We start from the raw sequence: 21,439 nt of genomic DNA, 5'->3' as shown, positions 1-21,439 counted from the left end.
GATGCTGGAGGTGATTGGGGGCCTTCGGTCTGTTCTAGCAGCTGGATGTTTCTCATGTTCTTAAAAATGGCAGCAATTGTACTGAAGAATGAAAGTGTTCCAAGCTGGGGAAACCGGATGGGTGATGTGTTCTGATTTAACAGTGCCTGTATAATATTCCTACCACAGAGGAGATGAAACGGCATCTACTAAAGTTGAACGTTTTTAAATCCGCAGGACCAGATAACGTGCACCCAGGCGTTTTAAAAGAATTGGCCGAGGAGCTCTCTGCACCCCTGAGCAGGCTGATTTTTAATAAATCTTGGAATACTGAGGCTGTTCCAGAGGACTGGATAAAACCTGGCACCACTATGCCAAGGTTTAAAAAAAGTAAACGGAATGAACTTGGTAAATATGAGTCAGCCAGTGAACCACCAATCCTGGGTCAAAATAATGAATGGATTCAATGAAGGTTCAATCACCACAGAATGATAGGATCTAAATACTAATAATTAGGGCTGTCAACTGATTAAAGAGGGTTTTTTTGTTGATTAATCATCTGCATTTTAACCAATTAATTACTTGATGAAATTAAAATTTTGCATATCATCCAAACCTCAGTACAAGTTTCCTGAAGGAAAAGATCCTGAAGGAAGTGTGAGAGTTTACAGTGTAACCACTTCTTGTTTGAAGGAAAGACGTGTTCATGTCTTTTTCATTCAACATGCCAGTAGGGAGAGGAGAATCAGCGAGGCTAGAGCTCTGCGAGATTTTCTGAGTTCCACTTTGAAGCTCGGTCCACCTCATTCCCATTCCTGATTGCAAAGTTTTCGTTGTTGTCTGAACAGGAAAAATGCTCATTTAGGTGCACATTTTTTAAAGCGCACCCCCAAATGTGTACTTTACATTGACCAAAGTGTGAAAATGCATATTTTCCCCAAAATGCATGTTACTGAAGTGCACATTTTTCGAACGTAAGCAGTTTGCGAATGTGATCGCAAGCTCAGGAATATTCAGGCTTTGCCTGCAGAGCGGGCTTGTGTTTGGGAACGTGAGGGGGCATGTTCTGGTGTTAAGCAAATGGAAACCAAATCCTCCTACACCCCTACATGCCAGCACAAGAATAGTCTTCACATACGAACAACTGAAATCTGCCCTTGCTCATTAAAGTTGTCCCCATCACTTAACCAATTAAAGTTTTAGTTCCCTGATTTACTGATTGACATTTCCAGTACTGCTTACTTTTAAATGGGGGAAAAATCAACAAGGTTTTTAATGGGGAAAAGGGTCTCTCTCTTTTTTCCTGTTTTCGTTTGGCCTTTTCGAAGCAATGTCATGCACTTTGAAACGGAAATGCAAATGGGATTCCTATAGGGAGCTGTTTTAACATGAGAGGCCATTCTAATTCTGCATCCCAGTCAGACTAATACATTAAGATGGTGCACAAGTAATGCAAAGTGTGCCCAAGGGATTACAATGCAGTGCTGTGCAATACTGGGTTAAAGGATGGAGGCGCATGGCGGGGGTCATAGAGTCATAGACTCATAGACTAGTAGGGTTGGAAGGGGCCTACAAGGCCGTTGAGTCCAACCCCCTGCTCAGTGCAGGAATCCAAGTCAGAGCATCCCCGACACATGGCTGTCCAGTCTCATCTTGAATGCCTCCAGTGTGGGAGAGCCCGCCACCTCCCTAGGTCATTGGTTCCATTGTCGTATTGCTCTGACAGTCAGGAAGTTTTTCCTGATGTTCAGCCAGAATCTGGCTTCCTGTCACTTGGGCCCATTATTCTGTGTCCTGCACTCTGGGATGATCAAGAAGAGATCCTGGCCTTCCTGTCTGTGACAAAGACAGGTGGGTCTTTGGGGGTCAAGTGACAGCTGCCACTTTCCAGGGACAGTTGCCACTCCCAGTCCCTGGGAGTCCCGTGCACAGCTGTCCTCTCTTGCAGCCCCAAACCCAGCTGGACTCTTCTTCCCTTCTCCCTCCTGCTGCCACTTGCACACGTGAGGGCAGAGCGCTGGTTTCAGCCTCAGGAGCCACTGGCTGGCGCATTCTCTGCTTTCTCGGTCGCTGCCTCTGATCTTTGAGACGCCCAGCCTTGGGAGATTTGGCTGTCTCCCTTCTTCCTTGATGTCATTCCGGGCAAAGTGTAAAACCGTCCTGTTCCAGCAGGATTTTAGCTGTGGACATCTCTTGAGTTTTACTTCTGCGTGCCTTTGTGATATTTTATCTGTTGCTTTTGGTGTTTGGGATTTTGTTTCTTACTGATCTGTTAGCGATTATGCCGTGAACCACTTTGGGCATCTTCCATGGCAGAAAGGCAGGATGTAAGTCCTTCAAATTCTAGTTGCTGAAGTAGCCACCAGCCATCAATGGCTATTTAAGGAAGCAATCAAGGTACACAAAAGTCCAGAGAAATGCATCTCCTCAGCTGACGCAAGGCCATCATAATGGCACTCATATGAACAGCTGTTAGGACCTAGAAAGGGTAGGGCAGCCTGTGGGGCTTCCCCTTCTACCTTGCAGGAGCAGCCTGTCAAGGGCTCCTTGGAGGCCTCTCTCAGTCTAATCCTGTAGCCAAGTCCAGACACAGACAAATGGATTCTTTTCAAAGCTTTATTCCTCTTTTACAACTTAACAACTCTACTGTTAGCAACTAGATATGAGCAGCAGAGTACCTATGCCCTAAGTTGGAACAGTTGGTCCCCGTTTGAAAGGGAATTCCTGGCAGACCCCTGAACTTAAGGACTAGGGAGAGTCCCTCCCCTTTTCCCTTGGATCCTCTGGGCGCAGCCGTTGTTTGCGCGCCAACCGGGCACTACGCCTCCTTTCTGCGCCCTCCATTTGGTGCCGCTCTCTGCGTCGGCGTCGCGCGTCCATCAAGTCTGCTTTCCGCGCTCTGTCACTCCCAGGACTGCTATCTAAGCTAGGAATGCTGGTGGGAGGAATCTCCGTCAGCTGTTGGCCCGGGGAAAGAGGAGCGCGCTCCTCTCCCAGGAGCGACTGCTCTTCCTCAGAATCAGAACTACTCTGGGATTCTATGGGCTCAGTGTCCACCCTGACACAACCTATGGGCTGCAGGCAAGTCGAGAAGACAAGGAAAATGGTCAGGAATAGAAATGCTTGGGATGTGTGGCTGCCAGATGAAAATTTGGAGCCGCCTTCCCCAACCTCCAGCTGTGTTGGACTACAATGCCCATAACCCCAGACAGTTTATGGGAGTTGTAGTCCAACACATCTGGAGGGCACCGGGCTGGGGAAGGCTGGGTTGGGAGCTTTCCCTCGCCAAAAGTGCTGCGGCCTGTCTTCTGATGTGGGGGTGATGTCGCGGGGGGGAGGGTCCTAGGCCTGGGTCAAAGGACGGGCTCCAGCCCTGGATCTGTTTCCCACGGCCACAGATCTATTTCCCAGAGACCCAGGTGTCCACTGGTGCCAATCGAAGCCTTTTTCCTCAGCTGAACTGCCAGGCAGGGGGCAGTTTTCAAGGGTGGTTTCAACTGGGGAGGGAAGCGTTTACCCTTTTCTTCTTACATGCTGCCACAGCCCCCCACCCCCCCGCAGGACAACTAAGCTGAGAATCTTTGCATTGGTGCTAATGGGAGATTTTTCCTAAACTGAACTGCCATGCTGGGGGGGGGGGATTCCAGGGGGATGACAGTTGGGCAAGGAGGGGTTACCCTCCCTTCCCAGTGCACTGTGCCCCCCAATCCCCCTTCCGCAGGGCAGTACGCTTAGAAAAATCCCTGCCATTGATGCCCATGGAAAGAATGGGACTTGACTCCTTTAAGTGCCTAGCAGTGCCCCAGGGCAGTGACACCAGCAGCATATTACATCAGTGCTCCAGTCTCTGCACTGTTGCCCTCTTACCTTCCAGGCTCAATAAAATGTGGCTAGTGATGACACACCCAGTCATAAATGGCTTGCTGGACCCAGCCGGCCTCAGAGGTTGCCTCCACCCTCACGCTCCACCATGACCTTTAAGACTGACATGGGGCACTCTCTCTTAGGTCCATCACCTATGCACCAAACTGGGGCTAAAAGGGGGCACAAAGAGGCATTCCCAATGGCTGTCCCTCAGGATTGCAATTATCTTTCCCTGGAGGCTAGCCAAAGCCTGAGCCTCTGTAAATTCCAGAAGAGGCATAAGACATTTTTAATTTAGACTGGCTTTTGGTGGCCAGAGATTGAGTAGAATACTTAGCAGAGTTTTACCTGCCTTGAGCTCTTGGTTTTTAATCCAATTTAATCCATAAAATGACTTAATCCTGGAAGTAGTTAATTTTACATGGTATCTTGGAATTAATAATGGCTTTCTCTCTCCAGGGTAGGGTTGGGGGCTGGGGGAAGTTGTAGCAAAACAGCATCCATTGTGTGTCCTCAAAATAGCTTAACTACAGAGGATTTCCCCCGCAGCATTTTGAGTTCTGCTGCAGACTATATATGTATATAAATACAATAATAGTTTAAAGTTCATATGAGGGACGCCAAGCAAAGGCAAGGCTGAGTATGAAGCCTGCGAGAGATCAGTCCTCCAACCCACCGCAAAATCCCTGGTTAGCCACAAGGCTGAGTGACTGTTAAATGTTGATCCTGAGATCAGTTCCTGATTAGCATTTTTGTAGAGCGATAGTAGTAGATCATTCGTGAGGGTGTACTCGTTGCAACCTTGATTCTAGGCTGGCTTCTTACATGACCAGAAGTAAATGATCTTGAATGCTGGATTGTCTACAGACAAATGCTTCTCTGAGGATACCCCAAGATGTGGGGATTGTCTACAGACAAATGCTTCTCTGAGGATACCCCAAGATGTGGGGATTGCCACTAGCCCAGGTACCTTTTTAAAAAGTATGGCATGTCCTGATGGATAGAGAACGAGGCAGCTCCTTCAAGTTGAGCAGATCATTGTAGCACAAGCTTTTGTAGAAGAAATGGATCAGTTAGTCTTTAGAGCAGGGGTGGGGAACATATTATAGGGAGAGTTAAATGCCTCCCCCAACCTGGCCCTCTGGCCAGATGACATGCAGGCAGCGGCCGCACCCCTGACATCATCTGGTCCCTGGCTGGGCAAGGCTGGCATGCAACAAGCGGCCCCGGCCGAGGCACAGTGTGGGTTAAGCAAATGAAAGCGGGGCTCCCCTCCCCACTCTCTCCCCAAACCCCAAGTAGCCTCCAAGGGGTGGGGCTTGAAGAGGGGAGGCACTGGGGAGTCAGACGCCTTTGTGGGCCAGATGAGGAACCTCCACGGGCCAGATTCGGCCTGTGGCTCAGAGTTTCCCCATCCGCTGTTCCACACTTGAGGGCTAGATTAATGCCACTTCCTGCACAATGACTTGGCTCTTGGTCTGCTTTCTTGACCACTGCTGGAGACAGAAGTTGGACGAGATCGGCCTGATCCAGGAAGGTGCTTAAGTTCTTACCTACCAGTTTCCACCACTCTCCTTGCTTGCCAGAAATCCAAAGTTGCTTGGGAAAGCTTTATTTTATCTGTTAGCCATGATGCCGTGATGAGTATCAGTTTTTGTTTTAAAAAATAATTTCTGTTTTCCATCAAAACAAGATGAGTGGCACTAATTATGCCTTGGAAGGTGGCAGGGGGGAGCTCTCTCTTTTTCATTGGCAGAACTACCCCTTCTTGAGCCAATTCATGGTGCAGCTCAGTGAGTCCATGAAATGTACCCAGAGAGGCATTTCTAGCCCCAACAGGAACCTGCAGGTTGGCAAAGGTTTTGGCACTGACTTGAGCGCAGCCGTTGGAAGCACTCCCATCTCATGAGCTGCTCACCAAAGTGTCCTTCCAGTCTTTTTTCCCCTGTAATGAGGTCGTCTTGCAAGAGTGGATGGACCCTTTTCAACGGTCTTGCAAATAGCCACTCACCTGGTTTCCTGTGGAGAATTAAGAATCCCTTCCAGGTGACTAGGGAGGGAAGCTGTTGTGAGCTTGCTTCATTTCTTCCCCCATCATTATTCCTAGCCCCCCTCAGTGCCTGGGAATGATGGAGGTTGCAGCCCAACACATCTGGAGGGCACCAGGTTGGGGAAAGAAGGCTGCAATAGAAGGCGAGGAGGTGTGGGAAAGCAGGGGAAGAGCAGTCATTTAGGCCAGTTTACTGAGTTCGCACAAACTTAGGCTGAGGTTCAGTAGAGGAGGCGGACTAAGGCTTCAGGGAACAGGATTGGAAGGGCGTGGAAGTGGCGTCTTGGGATATCGGTGTTCCTGAGGCAACAATGGTGAAGCAAGCTACTGTTCTGTCTGCCTCAGTCCCCCTACCTGCAATATGTGGGGATACTAATACCAGCCTACCTTACAGGGCTCTTGCAAGGAGCGCTGAGAAAATGTATATGATGCACTCTGAACCCTCGAACGGTGCTATATATAAATGTAGCATCGTCATGGCTTCTGTGTTCTGACTGAATAGGACAGGAAGTAGAAGTCGCCCTCAACCCAATGGGGCCCCCCAGTGGGACCCTAACCCCTCGACTTTCTCCCATATAAGTCAATCCTGCCACATTCACCCTGTGTGGGAAAGTAAACTGCTCCACTTGGGGATGCTGCCGCAGGTAGGGAAAGTGTGCCAGCCCAGACCATGGATGGCCTGACCTCTCTGACAGGGACTGTGCATGCTGGTGCAACGGGCCTCTGTGTCCAGAGCACAGAGATGCTCTGAGTTGGATCCAGACTATGTTAGTTGCACTTAATTCCCATTTAAATCAATGGGACCTCAAGTCATGACCAACTTGTCACATTGATTACAATGAGATATTAGGGCAATTTACTTTGGGCAGTACCCTATTTGGCTCTAGTGCTGAAGTAAATGATATTGCACTAGCATCAGCTGCCTCTAGCACAACACCAGTGGTGTTTGCTGGTGTGACGGGTTTCCCCTGAAAACCCGTTGCACCAGCAAATGCTATTGGTGTTGCACCAGAGGTAGCCGATGCTAGTGCACAGTTAGTACTGGTCTAGATCCAGCCCAGAGCATGTACCAGGATGCCACCACCGAAAAGACCAGCGTAACTTATAGCTGCAACTCCCCCCTCCCTCCACATGCCTCCCAAGGTTCATCAACTGGGGACATAGTGTGGGGTTTACAGGGTGCGTGGGGGGTGGAGAGCAATATGTAGAGCGAGAAGAACAGGGGTTGGGGGCCACAAGGAGGGATGCCATCTGTGACTGCTGGAAGCCTCATCCAGTCTACCTGTGTTCAGGTTTTTCCCTGCAGCCTTGAGGGCTGGAAACGTTCTAAAATGAATCCTGTTTCTCAAGATTCCATGAGAACAACCCGGATTGTGGGTCTGAAACCTTATGGTATGATACACGACACAACTGCAACAGTGCATGTTTCTGCCTAAATGTTTAGATGTTGTGCAAACTGTACATTGAACTGGTGATTTTGAAGAGGGAACATCTGTGCTGATCTTTTGCCCATTTTGTTGGGCCTTCAACGGTTCTGCTGGAGGCAGACGTAACCCTTCAAGAGATTATCTACCAATGGCTGGAGCCAAGCATGGGAGGGGTGTTTGCTCATTAGGTATAACAAAGATCTCTGTTTGCTCATGCAGTTGAAGTGAAAATTGAAGTGGTATTGCCAGAGAAAGAGAGAGCCAAAGAGGAGATGTTGCCCAACGGAAAAGCCAGCCCTATTGTCTACAAAGCCAACGGGACTTCACGGCATTACCAACTGGAGGAGCACCCCCTCGCCATCAACCCGTACCGGAACCTGAAGGATGTGGTCGAAGCCTCTGTGTGTTATGTGAAGGACCTCGACAATGGGCAGTGAGTGCAGAACTTCTTTTTTAACTAGAATTTTACGTGTTTTCATAAAAATTAGAAAACACGTGAAACACACATGACCTCAAACCACGAAGTAAGTAACTATCTCTGTAAGATAGTTGAACATCCTAACACTTTTTCCTACAACAGTTGTGAAATTTCACAACATCAGTGCATTTGTTCCAGAAATCAAGACTTTTATTTGGTTCTGCATAAAATACAAACAACGGATGACAGCATTTTCTAAACCTTAGCAAGCAAAGCATCAATGGTCAGAGTATCTTTTTGAAGCTGTTCGCTTGCCATCAGTGTCAGAGACCAATAGCATACCTCATTGATTTTGGAATTGTAATCCCTCCAAGAGCATGGAACAAATTCAGTATTCCCCTCCAATGCGCAACACGGCTTTATTATTTGCTAGCAGAACGCCCATTAGCACAACTTTCAGCCTTTGTGCAGGAGCAAGGAAAGGTTACATATAGCAAAGGCCTTGGTGTGTGTGTGTTATGGGTGTGCACTGATGACAAGTTTTGTTTCAGGCCCCCATTTGGTAGTTCAAACAACAGACCAATTTGGCTTGGATCCACAGGTGGATCCAATTTGGCTTGGATCAGCGGTGTGCAGGGAGTCCACACCTTGCTTGGAAGCAAAATCGTGCCCCCATAAGCGTTGTGGGAGCATGATTCTGTTTGAAAACAATTTCAGCGGCAGGGGAGGGGGCGGCCCCCAGTTGGTTCTGGGTGGGGGACCATGTGGCCTCCAACCCCCAGAAGTTGCCCACCCCTGCTGCAGGGCTTGTGCATGCTGTATAGTGCAAGGAGAGCCTTTAATACTTGGGGTGTTTTCCCTCCCCTGCCCCCTTTGTGGGCAATTTGCTGCGTTCTGTGTTGTGTGACTGTTTTAGAGTAATGCTGCTTGCAACCATAAAACTCTTAACTTGCTTGTGAAGCTCTCAGAGCACCCCTTTCTCCTATCTGCCCTCAGGCAAAGAGGGGGTGTCTTCCTTGCTCTCTGTTTCAGAGCAAAACGCCTGGCTCATCACCGGGCTTTATACTAAACAGTGCAAGAGGAGGTGGCTGAGGTGGCAAGACCAGCTCTCCCCCTGTCCCCTGAGGTGGTGAGACCAGCTGTCCCCCAGAAGTGATGCTCCCTGGCTGCCTGGAGCTTGGGCACGGCCCCCTGTTACAAATTGCAGGCAAACTGGTGCCAGCTGCCTTGATAATTGTGAGAATGGCAGCTTGTCCTGAATCGGCCCTTCTCCATCTTTTGAACTGGCCCTCAATCGGCTGAGACTTATTTGAGGGATGGTGCCTGTGGCTTCAAAGCAGGGGCTCTTGCAGAAGGATCCAGGCTCTCTGGGCCAGCATGGTCACTTGCTGCAGGTGGAAGCTGCTCTCTGCCGCGCTGCAGCCGGTCCGGGGGCGGTATTGCAACCGTAGGCTCCGCAGGGATCAGGTGGCAGCCAGGCTCCACCTGGTCCTATAAAGCGGCTGACTCAAGCCTGGTCCCTCAGTTGCATTGGCCGTGCTGGCTGGAGAGGGTGGGAGTGGGAGTCCGACACATCTGGAGGGTGCCAGGTTGGGGAAGGCTGCAGTGAGAAATAATGACCGGAAGACCAGGGGGACCATGCTCAAAACGGCCGAGGCGAAAGAAGCGGGCAAGTCTTGGCAGTTGCGTTTTGAACAGACAGAGGATCACAGCGGAAAACGAGGCCGGCTTCTGTGCTCCGAAGCATCGGCGGCTCCCTCGCCGGTCACGCAGCTCTTCAGGGCGGCTGTGAACTCTCTTTGCTCTCCCATTCTCTCTGCCGCCTCCTGCCCCGCCCGGCCCCCATGCCGCTCTGTTGTTATTTAGCAAGCAGTTCTGGCCCGGTCTGAAACAGAGCTTCTCACAGAATGCAGCAAGGCCGGCTGCGGACGCCGCAAGAGGGGGCTGGGGCGCGGGGCTGGCTCCAGGTTCTGGAGGCCCTTGGGCAAGAGACCCTCCGGCGGCCCTTCCTGCAGCAAGCCCCCCTTCTCACCCCCATGGTCACCAGCTGCTCTTCCTCCTCCTCCTCCTCGTTGCCCCCACTTGCTGCCTGGACAGAGAGCCAGTCAGCAGTGGCAAACCCCTGCTGCTCCTTCACACCACCGCCGGAGCAAGGGGCAGGTGAACGAGCAGGCTGCAACAGGGGAGAGGAGGGGCAGGTCCGGGGCTCTTCTCTGTGGGGCCTTTCTGGAGTGTGGGACCTGGCAGGTGCCTGACCACGCCTGCCCTTGGCGCCAGTCCTGCTGGGGCACCCAAGGGCGGCGTGCTGAGAGATGCTTGCAGCTGCCTCCCGAGCAGACGTCTTGGGCAGTGCAGCCCTGACGTTATTGCCGGAGATGGTGGCCTTCAGCCTGCAGCGCGCGTGCGCGTGCGCGTGGAAAGAATAAACGCCCTGAGCCGGAAACGTCCTGATCTGAAGCTGGGGCCTCGCGCAGGGCCTGTCTGGGACCGCGAATACACAGGCCTCAGAACCCTTCTCAGGTGCAGACGGAAGAAGGGGTCTGCAACACCAGCCCCTCTGACTGACAGGCCGCACGAAGCCTCTGGATTGGCCAGGCCTGGCATAAATACATGGACCCTTGCCGGCTTTGCCTTAATGGATCGAAAGAGCAGCACCTTCAGGCTCCGCTCCCTGCTGTGGCTCCTAGCTCTGGGACGCACGTAACGTGTCCGCATTCGAGCACGGCTGCCCGTGGGTCCAGCAGTTCGCTGCTGCACGCCGGTCTTCTTTCTTACACATGTATAACATTCAGGGAGCAGAGGGTGGCCTCGCACGTCAGCTTTCCAATTTTAAGGTAGAGTGACCCGTATTGCAGGTCAGAGGGCTGAAGCAGAGAGAGAAAAGAGAGAGAGAGAGAGAGTTTTGCCTATGGCCACTTATCGATTTCACAGCAGAGATGAAATTCGACCGGTGGACCTTCCTAGTTCACAGCTCAGCCACTTAGCCACAGAACCACTACAGTCCACACTACATTCCTCGCTCTGCTAGGCTCCCTGCTAACAACGCAAGTGTAAAACTCAAGTTTGCTTTCAGATAATATTAAAGCTATTTTTTTAACCAAAATCCCTATCCTTCTAGGATGCGCGAGGTTGATCTAGGCTGTGGGAAGGCGCTGCTCGTCAAAGAAAATGGGGAATTTTATGCCATGGGCCACAAGTGTCCTCACTATGGTGCACCACTGGTGAAAGGTCAGTCTCTTGTATGTGTCCAGGCTCCCATCTACATGAGCCATTTATTCCAGGGCGGCTGCGAACCTTCACGACATACGATGCAGTTGCCACTTCGCAGCCCAACTGTGTTTTTCACAGGGAAAATGTTTGCTGCACTTTTTAAGCTTGCTGCGGGTTTACCACGGTTGCTGAGCTGTCTGTCCCATCCTCAAACTGACTTCACAGTTTGTGGTGGGCGTGGGGTAGGCGGGCTTAGTGATTGCGTCGCTCTGTGACACCTTTTCACTCCTCTCTGTTCCTTTGCAGCTGTGCAGTAACAGAGAGGTATCCATTTTGGAATGATGGGTAGGCACGTACCCCTCACGTGGGCTCGCCCCTTCGCATGTGTGAACCATCATGAGAGTTACCATGCTAAGCAGTTGGCATGGTAACGAAGGAGCAGACTACCCACATCTTACCAAAGAGGAACGGACAGACACAAAGGCCCCTAAAATACAAAACAGCCACTAAAACCCAAAGTGTCGCACCCCCACCCTCACGTGCCTGTGCAGCTGCGCTTTTGAATATAACAGTAAAAAAAAAAAGAGCAGCGCAACTGCTGCAGTTTACTTCACTTCAGCAGCCCTGTGTCAGGGCACAGCGGATTTTTCCGCTGGAGAAGTCCGCAGTAAGTTGCGCGTGTACCGCAGCAGAAGCTAATTCGCAGCTGCAATGCTGCGCAGTTACGATGGAGTGAAGGGTGAAAGTGGTGCCGTATAGATGGCCCCTAGAAGTTCCTTCTATAAACCTGTGGGAATGGCAGTAAGGAGTTTGGGGGGAGTTCTCGTGTATTCTGTGACTCTGCGGGAGTGTAGAAAAAGTGCAGGATGTGTGACAGAAATTTGCAGGATGTGTGGCAGCCTTCCCCAACCTGGTGCCCTCCAGATGTGTTAAATGGCCTGGGAATGGTTGGAGTTGCAGTCCCACACATCTGAAAGGCATCCGATTGGGGAATGCTGTTGTAGTGGGTGCAGAATTCAACCTCTGAGAATCTCAGCTGTCATTTTTTCAAATTATAAGCAAGCTTCTAGCCCTTATGGCTATTAAGATATGTTTGGAAATGTGTGGGTAATGGCTGCTGAAAAAAATTCAGAAGCCAGATGGGTGGCTGAACAAATATTTCGGCAGCTGGGGCAGAATGATAACAATTACTACATAAATGATTCAAAGTAAGTAAAATTATTCAAATTTTCTGAATTCATATAAATTTAACAAGTCAAAGAATTTGGTGGATTGCCTGGGAGCAACCTTTTAATTTTCTAGTGCAGGGTAAATACAGCCCTATGATAACGTTGCGGAGTTCTGAAGTGACAACTCAGCCTTTTCAGCCTGGTGCCCTACAACTCCCAGCTTTCCTGACTATTAGCCATGCTGGCTGGGGGTGAAGAGAGCTGAAGTCCAAAACATCTGGAGGGCACCAGGTTGGGGAATGCTGTGAACGCTGTCAGTGAGATAAAAGTGCTTATAGTATGATTCCCAACATGTGATGAGCAACTCTTAAGTGTACTGTAAGATGAGCAAACACCTAGAAATTCTCTAACTGAACAACAGTCCTGTTATTAACTGGCTGTGTTCACACATAACACTAAGCCATGGTTTACATTGTTGTTGTTGTTGTTGTTACTATTACTATTATTGGTATTATTTTATTTATTACATTTCTATACCGCCCCATAGCCAAAGTTCTCTGGGCAGTTTACATAAGTTAACCATGGTTTGCTGCTTTAGCTATGAATTGTCTTGCAGATGAAGAAACAAACCATGGTTTGTTTCCCCTATTTCGATTTTGTTTCTCTCTTGCCCATTTTGCCAGCCTTCAGAGTGTTTCCAGGCTTCTCTTGCTGGGCACCTCTGTTTCAGGGCAGACAGCAGTACAAACAAGCCAGGAATAAGCCACAGTCTGGGTTCAGACATACGACAAGCCATGGTTTTAAACAAGCCAGACTTCATAAGCCAACAACAAGCTTCTGTTTGTGTTTGTAGCTGCTTAACAAACCATAGTTTGTTTGCAGGGATGGGTTTGGACACAACGAGCAGCCAGATTTCAACAAGCTACACCATGGCTTAGTGTTATATGTGAACCAGACCACTAAGTTTTGCCTGTCCTGTTAGTTGCTCACAGTTTTTAATGGTGTTTAAGAAGCAGTAAAGCCTGAGATATGGCAGTTTCAACATGGCAGGTAGAATTATTTTGCCTGTGGCTCCTTCCCATCCTTTCTGCAGGGGTTTTGTCCAAAGGACGGGTACGTTGCCCCTGGCACGGGGCTTGCTTCAACATTGGCACAGGTGACATAGAAGACTTCCCTGGGTTGGACAGCCTGCCAAAATTTCAGGTGATCTTTCTCCAGGTGTAACAGCCAGGCTGGCAAAATACATAATATCCTGGCTCTCCGTGCACTGGGAATCTTTAGCATCCCTCTGCGGCAGAATTTTGGAGGCCCTCAGTGGCTCCCTTAACCCAGAACAGTGGGGTGGCGGTGGGGGGACACAAATGGAGAAATCTCTCCTGCTGCCCCTGCTCCATGCAAACTGAGAATGGCGGCGCTGCTAGGCGTGGGGGCCCATTGCTGGTCTCGGGCCCTGGCAAAAGCCCAAATGTGCCACTCTCTAGAGCTAGCCCTTCCCACGAATCCCCGCAAGATGAGCAGTTTACAGACACGAGTCTCTTTTACTGGGGATGTACGACTCAGACGTTCTTGAGTTCTCTCACAATTCTTCCACACTGGCACTGGCTTTTGCTGCAGTGAGAATTTTGGTGGCAACCCTCTTTTTTGCTACTCTTGCATTCTGATCACGTGGCACCCAAATGTATTTCTACTGTCTGGATGGGCACAGCTTTGGAATCCTCAACGTTTACTTTCAAGGACCATTTACTTTTGCTAATGGGGGAAGGCAGGGTTTTCTCTTTCTAGTTTATAATTATTAAATCCTTATTCTAAGAATGGGGAGAAGTTAGAACATAAAACATGACCTTTTTAATGCCAATTTTTAATCCTAGGTGAAAATTGAGAAAGAGAAGGTGTACATTCGAGCAAGCAAACAGGTGAGCGAGATGGCTACTGGAATCCCAGCACAAAATCCTACGGCATGACCTGCGCAAGTTAGGTCTTCACACGGCACGTTGCCAGACTGTGGCGTTCGCTGCCACAAGACGTTGTGATGGCCACCCATTTGGATGGCTTTAAAAGGGGGTTGGACAAATGCCTGGAGGAGAAGGCGATCAGTGTCTACTAGTCCGGATGACTACATACCACCTCCAGTATCAGCGGCAGAATGCCTGTATATACTTGTTGCTGGGGAACATGGGCGGGAGGGTGCTGTTGCACTCGTGTCCTGCTGGTGGGTTCCTGGTTGACAGCTGTGTGAACAGAATGCTGGACTAGATGGACCCTTGGTCTGATCTAGCAGGGCTCTAAACCTGAACATAAGAAGAGCCCTGCTGGATCAGACCAAGGGTCCAAGAGTCTTGGATCAGACCAAGGGTCCAAGGGTCTTACTCTTAGTAAGTAAGAACCGCTCAGGGCATTGGCAAAAGCAGAAACTTGGGGAGTGGGAAAGGGGTCGTGCTTCTAATGCAAAAAGCACAGAGGTACTTATGGTTCTTGCCATGGTGGGAGATATGAGCTCCAGGAACTCATGGATTTCATTGTAGGCAAGAGACACCGCTTTGTACAGTGGAGCTTTGCCCACTGCATTTTCACGAACCAGATTAACTGAAACGCAGCTCATGTGCCAGACCTGAGCTGTGGGAGGTGGCGGTGACTTGCCCTCCCAACCCTAGGGACAGGGAGTATGGACAGGCTGCAGGGAAAAGCCATGTACTATTCTAGGGGTTGTCCCAATGGGTTCTCCAGCTGCGCTGTGCACTCGTGGCAGGTGTGTGTTCCAGGAGGTTGAACACTGGACTGGCCATCCGTCTTGCCTCTTTGCAGTCTTGCGTCGGATATGATGCCCACTTTTTACATTTAAAAAAAACTAGCAGGTGTAAGTTTCTTCATTTACGTGGCCATCCTACACTTTACCAAAACTCAAAACAAACAAACAGGCAAAAATCATACAATCAGAAGAGCTTCAAGAATTTAAGAAGGGGGAGAAGGAACGTGTGTTGGTGATGGTACTGGTGCTGGCCAACAGTCACCTTTTTCCTGCTTCATAGTGGCGACTCCAGAAATTTGCAGCAGCCAGGTTTCCCAGACAAAAACATATTGTATACATGTGAACAGGGATGCTTTCATTCCTTCCTCCAAATGTCATGTTTGCCTTCACCATAAAGCACGATCTTGGAGAGGAGGCCTGAGGCCTTCCCCAGTGCAGGTAGGGTAACTGGAGTCCTTGGGTGGCCCCACAGAGCTCTTTGGATTCCCACTTTTGTATGTAGGCATTTCGATAGAGGGTGCTTCTGGAATCTGGACGGAGGGCCCCTAGCACTTCTAGTCAGAAGGCATTGCGCACCAATGCTGTCTTTTTCTCCTTAATAGATTTTCTGTGGATTCCACGGACGGGTGAAGCGGTGGGAAAACATGGGAGTGTTACAACGTTGTTGAGAGTCAGGGTGGTGTAGTGGTTAGAGTGTTGGACTGGGACTTGGAAGACCTGGGTTCACGTCCTCACTTGGCCATGAAGCTCACCGGGTGACTTTGGGCCAGTCATTGATTCTCGGCCTAGCCTACCTCACAGGGCTGCTGTGAGGATAAAATGGAGAGCAGGAGGAAGATCTTCCTTCTTAGAGGAAAGGTGGGATATAACAGACAAACAAACGTCACCCACCCACCGAAATGAGCTGAGAGCCGCCTCAGCTCTTTGGCAGCCTACTCACCGAGAAGGCTGAAGGTGGCAGGATGGGCTCCTCCCAGGAGGCAAAGTGGCACGGCTGCCGTCGGTGGCATCTTTGGAAGGCTGAGTTAACCGGCGTGGGTGTGTGGGTGTTGGGGGCAGGGGTCCTTTGGGTTTTCCACTGTAGGCACCCAAATGGATTGAAGGCTGACGCGGGCTCCTTAACGGCCCCCAGGCTCTTCAGACGCAAAGGCGGACGAAGGTGATGGCCAAGTGCATCTCCCTGAGCCACTACAGCATCAGCAGCACGAACGTCCTCATCATTGGGGCAGGTATGGCGGGCTGGCGCGGGCTGAGAGGGCTGCAGCGGGAGCTCCAGGGCGTGGGCGTGAGTGCGTGCGTGCGTGCATGCGTGCATGAGTGTGCCCTCACTAAAGGGATAGCAGACCTTCTGGGTGTGATGTTGTAGCCGGTGGGGGAAGAGACCCTTCTCTGCATGAGGACGTGGAGAGCTGCTCCCATTAAGAAGAAACAGTACTGGGCTACATGGACGTAAGGGAGCTTCTGATGTTCCCAGTAAATTTCCCAGAGAGTCAAAGTCACTGGGGAAGGACCATAGTAGCTCAGTGGTAGAGCACCTGCTTTACATGCAGACAGTCCCAGGTTCAGTCCTCGGTGCTACCAGGCAGGGCTGGGAAACCCTGGAGAGCCACTGGGAGATCAACTGGGAGATCCTGGGTGTTTTGCAGCATGGGGTTCTCACTCCCAACTGTTTAGAATGGCCCTCTCCAATCGGGCGCCTTTCAAATGTGTTGGACACATCTGACGGGCACCGGGTTGGGGAAAGCCATTGGCCATGTTGGCTGGGAATGATGGGAATGGCAACAGGGTGGGGAAGGCTGGATTTGGGGATCTGAGGATTCTCAGCATCTTCACCACAAAACAACATGCAGGATTCTTTGCTGGAAACCACAACCACTAAACTCATACAAACCAACAAACATTGTTAACGTTGATGTAGTTCTTTCGGAGGCAGTGGTGTAGTGGAGCCAAGATGCGCAGGGCTGAAGCACCTGGACCTTTTTATTAGCAGGGACTAGGGATGCCGAAGGAATCCGTCTTTTGTGGGGGAACTCACTGAACTTGCATCAGTTCAGCCCCCCAGACTTTGGCTCGCTTTCCCTTGAGCAGGCCTGACTCCATTCAGGGCAGTTCACGGATTTTCAGTTTTTAAAAAACATCTGCATAAATAGCAAACTGAACAAATCGCAACTGCAATGTGCACAATTTGTGCACATTTCAGCCATAATTTGCGTGATTTGTGCAAATGGCAGCCGTAATTTGCATAATTTGTGCAAATTGTGGCTGCAATTTGCGCAAATGGCTATTTACTGATTTTTTTTTTTAAAGCCTGAGAAAGTTCCTGGATTTCGGGAAGAAAGCCACAGCTCGTGCTCAAATGCAAGCCAAGTCGGGGGCACTGCAGAAATCCAGCAAGCCCCCCAAAGGGCTGGATTTCCTGGCAACGGACGTCCCTTGCAGGGACAGTGATGTCATCTGCCACCCCTTTAGACTTCCTTGTTCCCACTGAGCTTCGCTGCAACCCTCACAGTAGCTGGGGTGTGGATGGATTTTCCCAGCAACACTAGCTTGCAAGCTACCCCTTGCACACATGTATAACATACACGCACACGTACATATGGATCAACACAGCTTCCAGCATTATTCTTGGACTCTCCTTGGGGGCGTGGCTATGGGGACCCTCAAGAGGAGTGCCTGGCCTCCACTTCCAAATCTACCACTGTTTGCGCAGGTCCCGCTGGACTGGTGTGTGCAGAAACATTGCGACAAGAAGGCTTCTCGGACCGGATCGTGATGTGCACGATGGACAGGCACTTGCCCTACGACCGGCCTAAGCTCAGTAAGGTTTGTATTGTCCAGCGTGTCGTCTGTTTCCTCAAGCCTTTGCTGAGGGCAAGGGCCATAGCATGTGCCCTGAGGCGGCTGCATTGTAATGCCAGCTTGAAACCCTCCTGAACCTTCTTGCTGTTTAAGTGGAACTGAGTGATTTTTTGTGTTCTTCTTCATGGATTTCCACGGATACGGGGCTGGGCTCAGGGTCCTTTGATAAGTAGTTAAGCTTCTCTTGCTACCTCAGCTGACAGCCCCAGGACTGACCCAGATTAGCATGCAAAGGAGGATGCTACAGCTTTTCCGGTCATCTGGGAGGGTTCCATCAAGCAGCAAAAGACATTTCGCTGCTCGAAGTGGAGCCAAAATGGTGTCCTCCCCCCCATCCCAGGGCCAACATGTTAAAAGGTCTCGCTGCGCTGTTCAGACGCCAAGTCTTGCCTTCACTGAACCCCCCCCCCTCCCTTTCACGGTGTCACCTGAAGCAGGTTGCCTCACCGTGCTGCATGGCTGGCCCAGCCCTGGGAGGGGCTGTATAGATCACTCTTGTGGTCTTAAACTGCGTAGCTGCTGAAGACAAAAACGGCTTCTTATTTCAGTCGATGGATTCCCATGCTGATCAGATTGCTTTGCGCCCCAAAGAATTCTTTCGTACATATGACATTGAGGTCCTGACAGAAATGCAGGTATGTTTGTCTGTCTGTCTGTGTGTTTGTGGGAGGGGGTGGATCTTGAACTTCTGTGTGTTTAACACAGCCTTCCCCAAACTGGTGCCCTCCAGATGGGTTGGACTACAACTCCCATTGTCCCCAATGATGGGAGTTGCAGCCTAACACATCCAGAGGGCGTCAGGCTGGGGAAGACTGCCTCAATGCCTGCCCAAAGCCACAGGAAGGAGGACCTTTGGGAGTCCTGGCCCTGCCCTGCCAGTGCTATTCCATGTAAGAGCTTTCAGCTAAAATAACCTGCTGTTTTCGGTCTTTTGCCCCAACCCTTTTGCTTCTGGTACCACCTACCCCTGGAATGTGGGCCCCAAGAGCTTCTCCATGATGGAATTTGGCCCTCAGACTGAAAGAGGTTCAACACTTCTGGTCTGATGGATGTTCATGAGAATGGGTTCTCTGTGTGTGCAGAGAGTGCCGAGACGTTCTCTCTCTGTTATTTGTTTGAAGTATTTTTATGCTGCTTCTCAGCCAGAAGGGCTCCCAGAGGAGCTTACATACAATCAGGAAAATAAGACCGTCCCTGCCCACAGGCGGACAATCTAAAAGATATGCCACACAGGGAAAAAGGAAGGGGGAGGGCAGAGGAAGAAAACTCATTCAGTGAGGGTGCTGGAACGGCCCTGGCTCCCCTCTCTCATCTCCCGCCGTACAGCCTGCTGGAATGGCTGCTGGTTCTTTCAGCAAGGGGGTCATGCGTACCTCCCTACTGAGATGTGTGTCTGAGGGGGGGCAGCTGTAGCTGTGCGTTTAAGCTGCTTGCAGAAGATGGTGAAGTGTTAACAAGCGACCGAGTAGGGGCGGAACTCCTCAGGAACTACTGAGGAACTACCTCAGTCTTCTCCCAGACAGGGAACTGTGTTCCACCTTGGAAAAGTAGAAGAAATGATATAAGGAAGGGCTTGCAGCCCAGCTTAGCTAAGGAGATGGTTAGAGAGCACGTAGCACTTTACATGAGTGTACATCTCCAGGGCCAGATGAACAGTATCCCCAGATGCTGAAGGAGCTTGCAGACATGATTTCAGAGCCGTTGTCTCTGAGAATTCCTGGAGAGCGGGTGAGATGTTGGACGACTAGATATGGGCAAATGTTGTCCTTGCCTTCAGAAAGTGGAGGAGGGGGGAAGCAAGAGAGCCCACCAGGCCTACATGTCTCACGCTGAGGAGGCCATTCTTCAGAGCGAGGCATTGCGGGCGAGGTGGCCCAGAAGACACGCCCGTTTTGCTGGAGGTATTTACGCGGAGGCTGCGCGGCGGTCTGTCTGGGATGCTACACCATGCACTGCAGCTCCTGCACTGAGGAGGGGGCCGACATAGATGATCTCTAAGGTCCCTTCCAACTCTGTGACTCATGTCTGGTTTGGCTGCTACCTCTTGAAGGGGTAGCAGAGGAAAGAAGCTGCTACCCTTGGAAGTCATTTATGATGGTACGTGAGGAGCGGCAAGGAGGAGATACAAGGCAGCAGGGCCGATACAGTCATGGTGACGTAGTTTGGTCCTTTTAAATGTTCCCTTGGGTGTTGTCTTTAATGATCCGGAGGAACCATTTCAGGTTGTCGCTGTGGATGTCAAGAACAAGACGGCCGTATTCAAGGACGGGTTTAAGATGGAGTATAACAAACTGCTCCTTGCAACTGGAAACACGTAAGCAACAAGCAGAACATTCTGTGCACCCAGAGTCGATGTGTCATTTTGAACGTGATGGAACAGGTAGGGCGTGGATGGTTGTGAGCTGCCCTTTGGCCATGCACAGGAAACCATCTGCCTGCCTGCTTTGAATAGTTACGATTCGGGGGTGTAGCGAAGTGGCTATTTATTTTACCCACATCCAAACCAATGTATGTTCCTACAACCCACATTTCAGGTTAATATATTTCAGCTGATGCCATTTACACTGGAAGAAATGGATGTAACTTGATCACATTTCTGCAGTGACAGCCAGCAGGGCTAGTCCTGTGTCTCAGTTATTGGGCTAGGGTCAGTGAGGGACCAGGTTCAAATCAAAAACTCTGAGCGGGGCATAGTAACTGGCTTCGGGTGTCAGGCTCTCCATCTGTAAAACAGGCTGAATAGGGAACAGGGCTGTATGAATCTGCAATTTCCCCTGAGTGCAAACTTTAGGTATTGGATGCAGATTTCCTTGTTGGATGCAAAAGGGCCTTACTTAGAGCGGAAACAACCTCCCCACACTTCTCCTCTGCAAATTCTAGTGGTAAATATTCTCCAGTATTGAATACTTGGGATCAGCCTTGGACATTTAGCAATTTTGCATTTGCAGTCAATTTTTGACAGTATCTGACAACTGGCCTGAAGAGGCAGACAGTACTGAACAGTATCTGACAGGTAGCAGTTAGTATTTGGCATCTGGCATGCAGTAGCAGTCAGTATTTGATAGTATCTGAAGGCGGACATGCAACAGAATGTATTACATCTTAAGCTGACTTCGTTCAGTTGTTACCAGTGCAGATGTTTACTCAGAAGTAAGCCACACTGTGTTCAATAGGGCTTCCTCCCAAGGAAGTGTGTATAGGACTACAGCTGTAACCAGTTGAAACAGACAAATATTTATGTCACATTGAATGTAAATTTTTGACATCAGTCTCCAAATTGCAAATTGTTAACCTTTGCCCAACTTCACAATTTTGTAGAATTATTTTTCAACTCTGGTCTCCCCCTGAATTCATGTATTTTCAGACCCAAAACCCTTAGCTGTAAAGGCAAAGAGGTGGAGAACGTTTTTACCATCCGGACGCTGGAAGACGCCAACCGGGTGGTAAGGTTGGCCACCAGCAAAAATGCGGTCGTTGTAGGTGCCTCCTTTCTCGGTGAGCATTTCTGGGCCAGTTTCCAGTGGTGGGAAGGACCAGATCCCCCAAATCCCCCAAAGCTTCAAGCTCTTCCTGCCAGCAACAAAGGCTTGGGAGAGGCATTTCATCCTTTTAGAATGGGGGGAAAAGGCACAAAAGCTGGGAAACCACGACACAAGTGGCATTTGGGGGAAAGGGAGTGGGGCTGGGGGAATGGCAAGCAGACATGGCCAGATTGGG

General features: G+C 50.2%; 1 protein-coding gene across 7 annotated transcripts in view; it reads left to right on the top strand.

The window, feature by feature from the left end:
• The window catches only part of AIFM3 (AIF family member 3), a 66,940-nt gene that overhangs the window by 23,512 nt on the left and 21,989 nt on the right, over positions 1-21,439 (top strand). For 4 of the 7 annotated variants that reach the window (XM_084819722.1, XM_084819718.1, XM_084819717.1 and 1 more), the window contains 10 exons: positions 217-387; positions 7,540-7,753; positions 10,857-10,966; positions 13,211-13,320; positions 13,986-14,030; positions 15,996-16,092; positions 17,574-17,686; positions 18,271-18,357; positions 19,945-20,036; positions 21,087-21,217. In XM_084819722.1, the coding sequence (XP_084675848.1) occupies positions 217-387; positions 7,540-7,753; positions 10,857-10,966; positions 13,211-13,320; positions 13,986-14,030; positions 15,996-16,092; positions 17,574-17,686; positions 18,271-18,357; positions 19,945-20,036; positions 21,087-21,217 (1,170 nt within the window). The remainder of the gene's footprint in view (positions 1-216; positions 388-7,539; positions 7,754-10,856; positions 10,967-13,210; positions 13,321-13,985; positions 14,031-15,995; positions 16,093-17,573; positions 17,687-18,270; positions 18,358-19,944; positions 20,037-21,086; positions 21,218-21,439) is intronic. The other 3 variants (XM_084819723.1, XM_084819720.1, XM_084819721.1) reach the window with 1 other exon arrangement.

Source organism: Heloderma suspectum, chromosome 13 (assembly GCF_057233095.1).
Source record: "Heloderma suspectum isolate Gila_16-S chromosome 13, 16-S_ref, whole genome shotgun sequence".
In the NCBI taxonomy this organism is placed as follows: Eukaryota; Metazoa; Chordata; class Lepidosauria; order Squamata; family Helodermatidae; genus Heloderma; species Heloderma suspectum.
The sequence above is the reverse complement of the archived record's forward strand: the minus strand, read 5'-3'. Positions and strand labels throughout refer to the sequence as shown.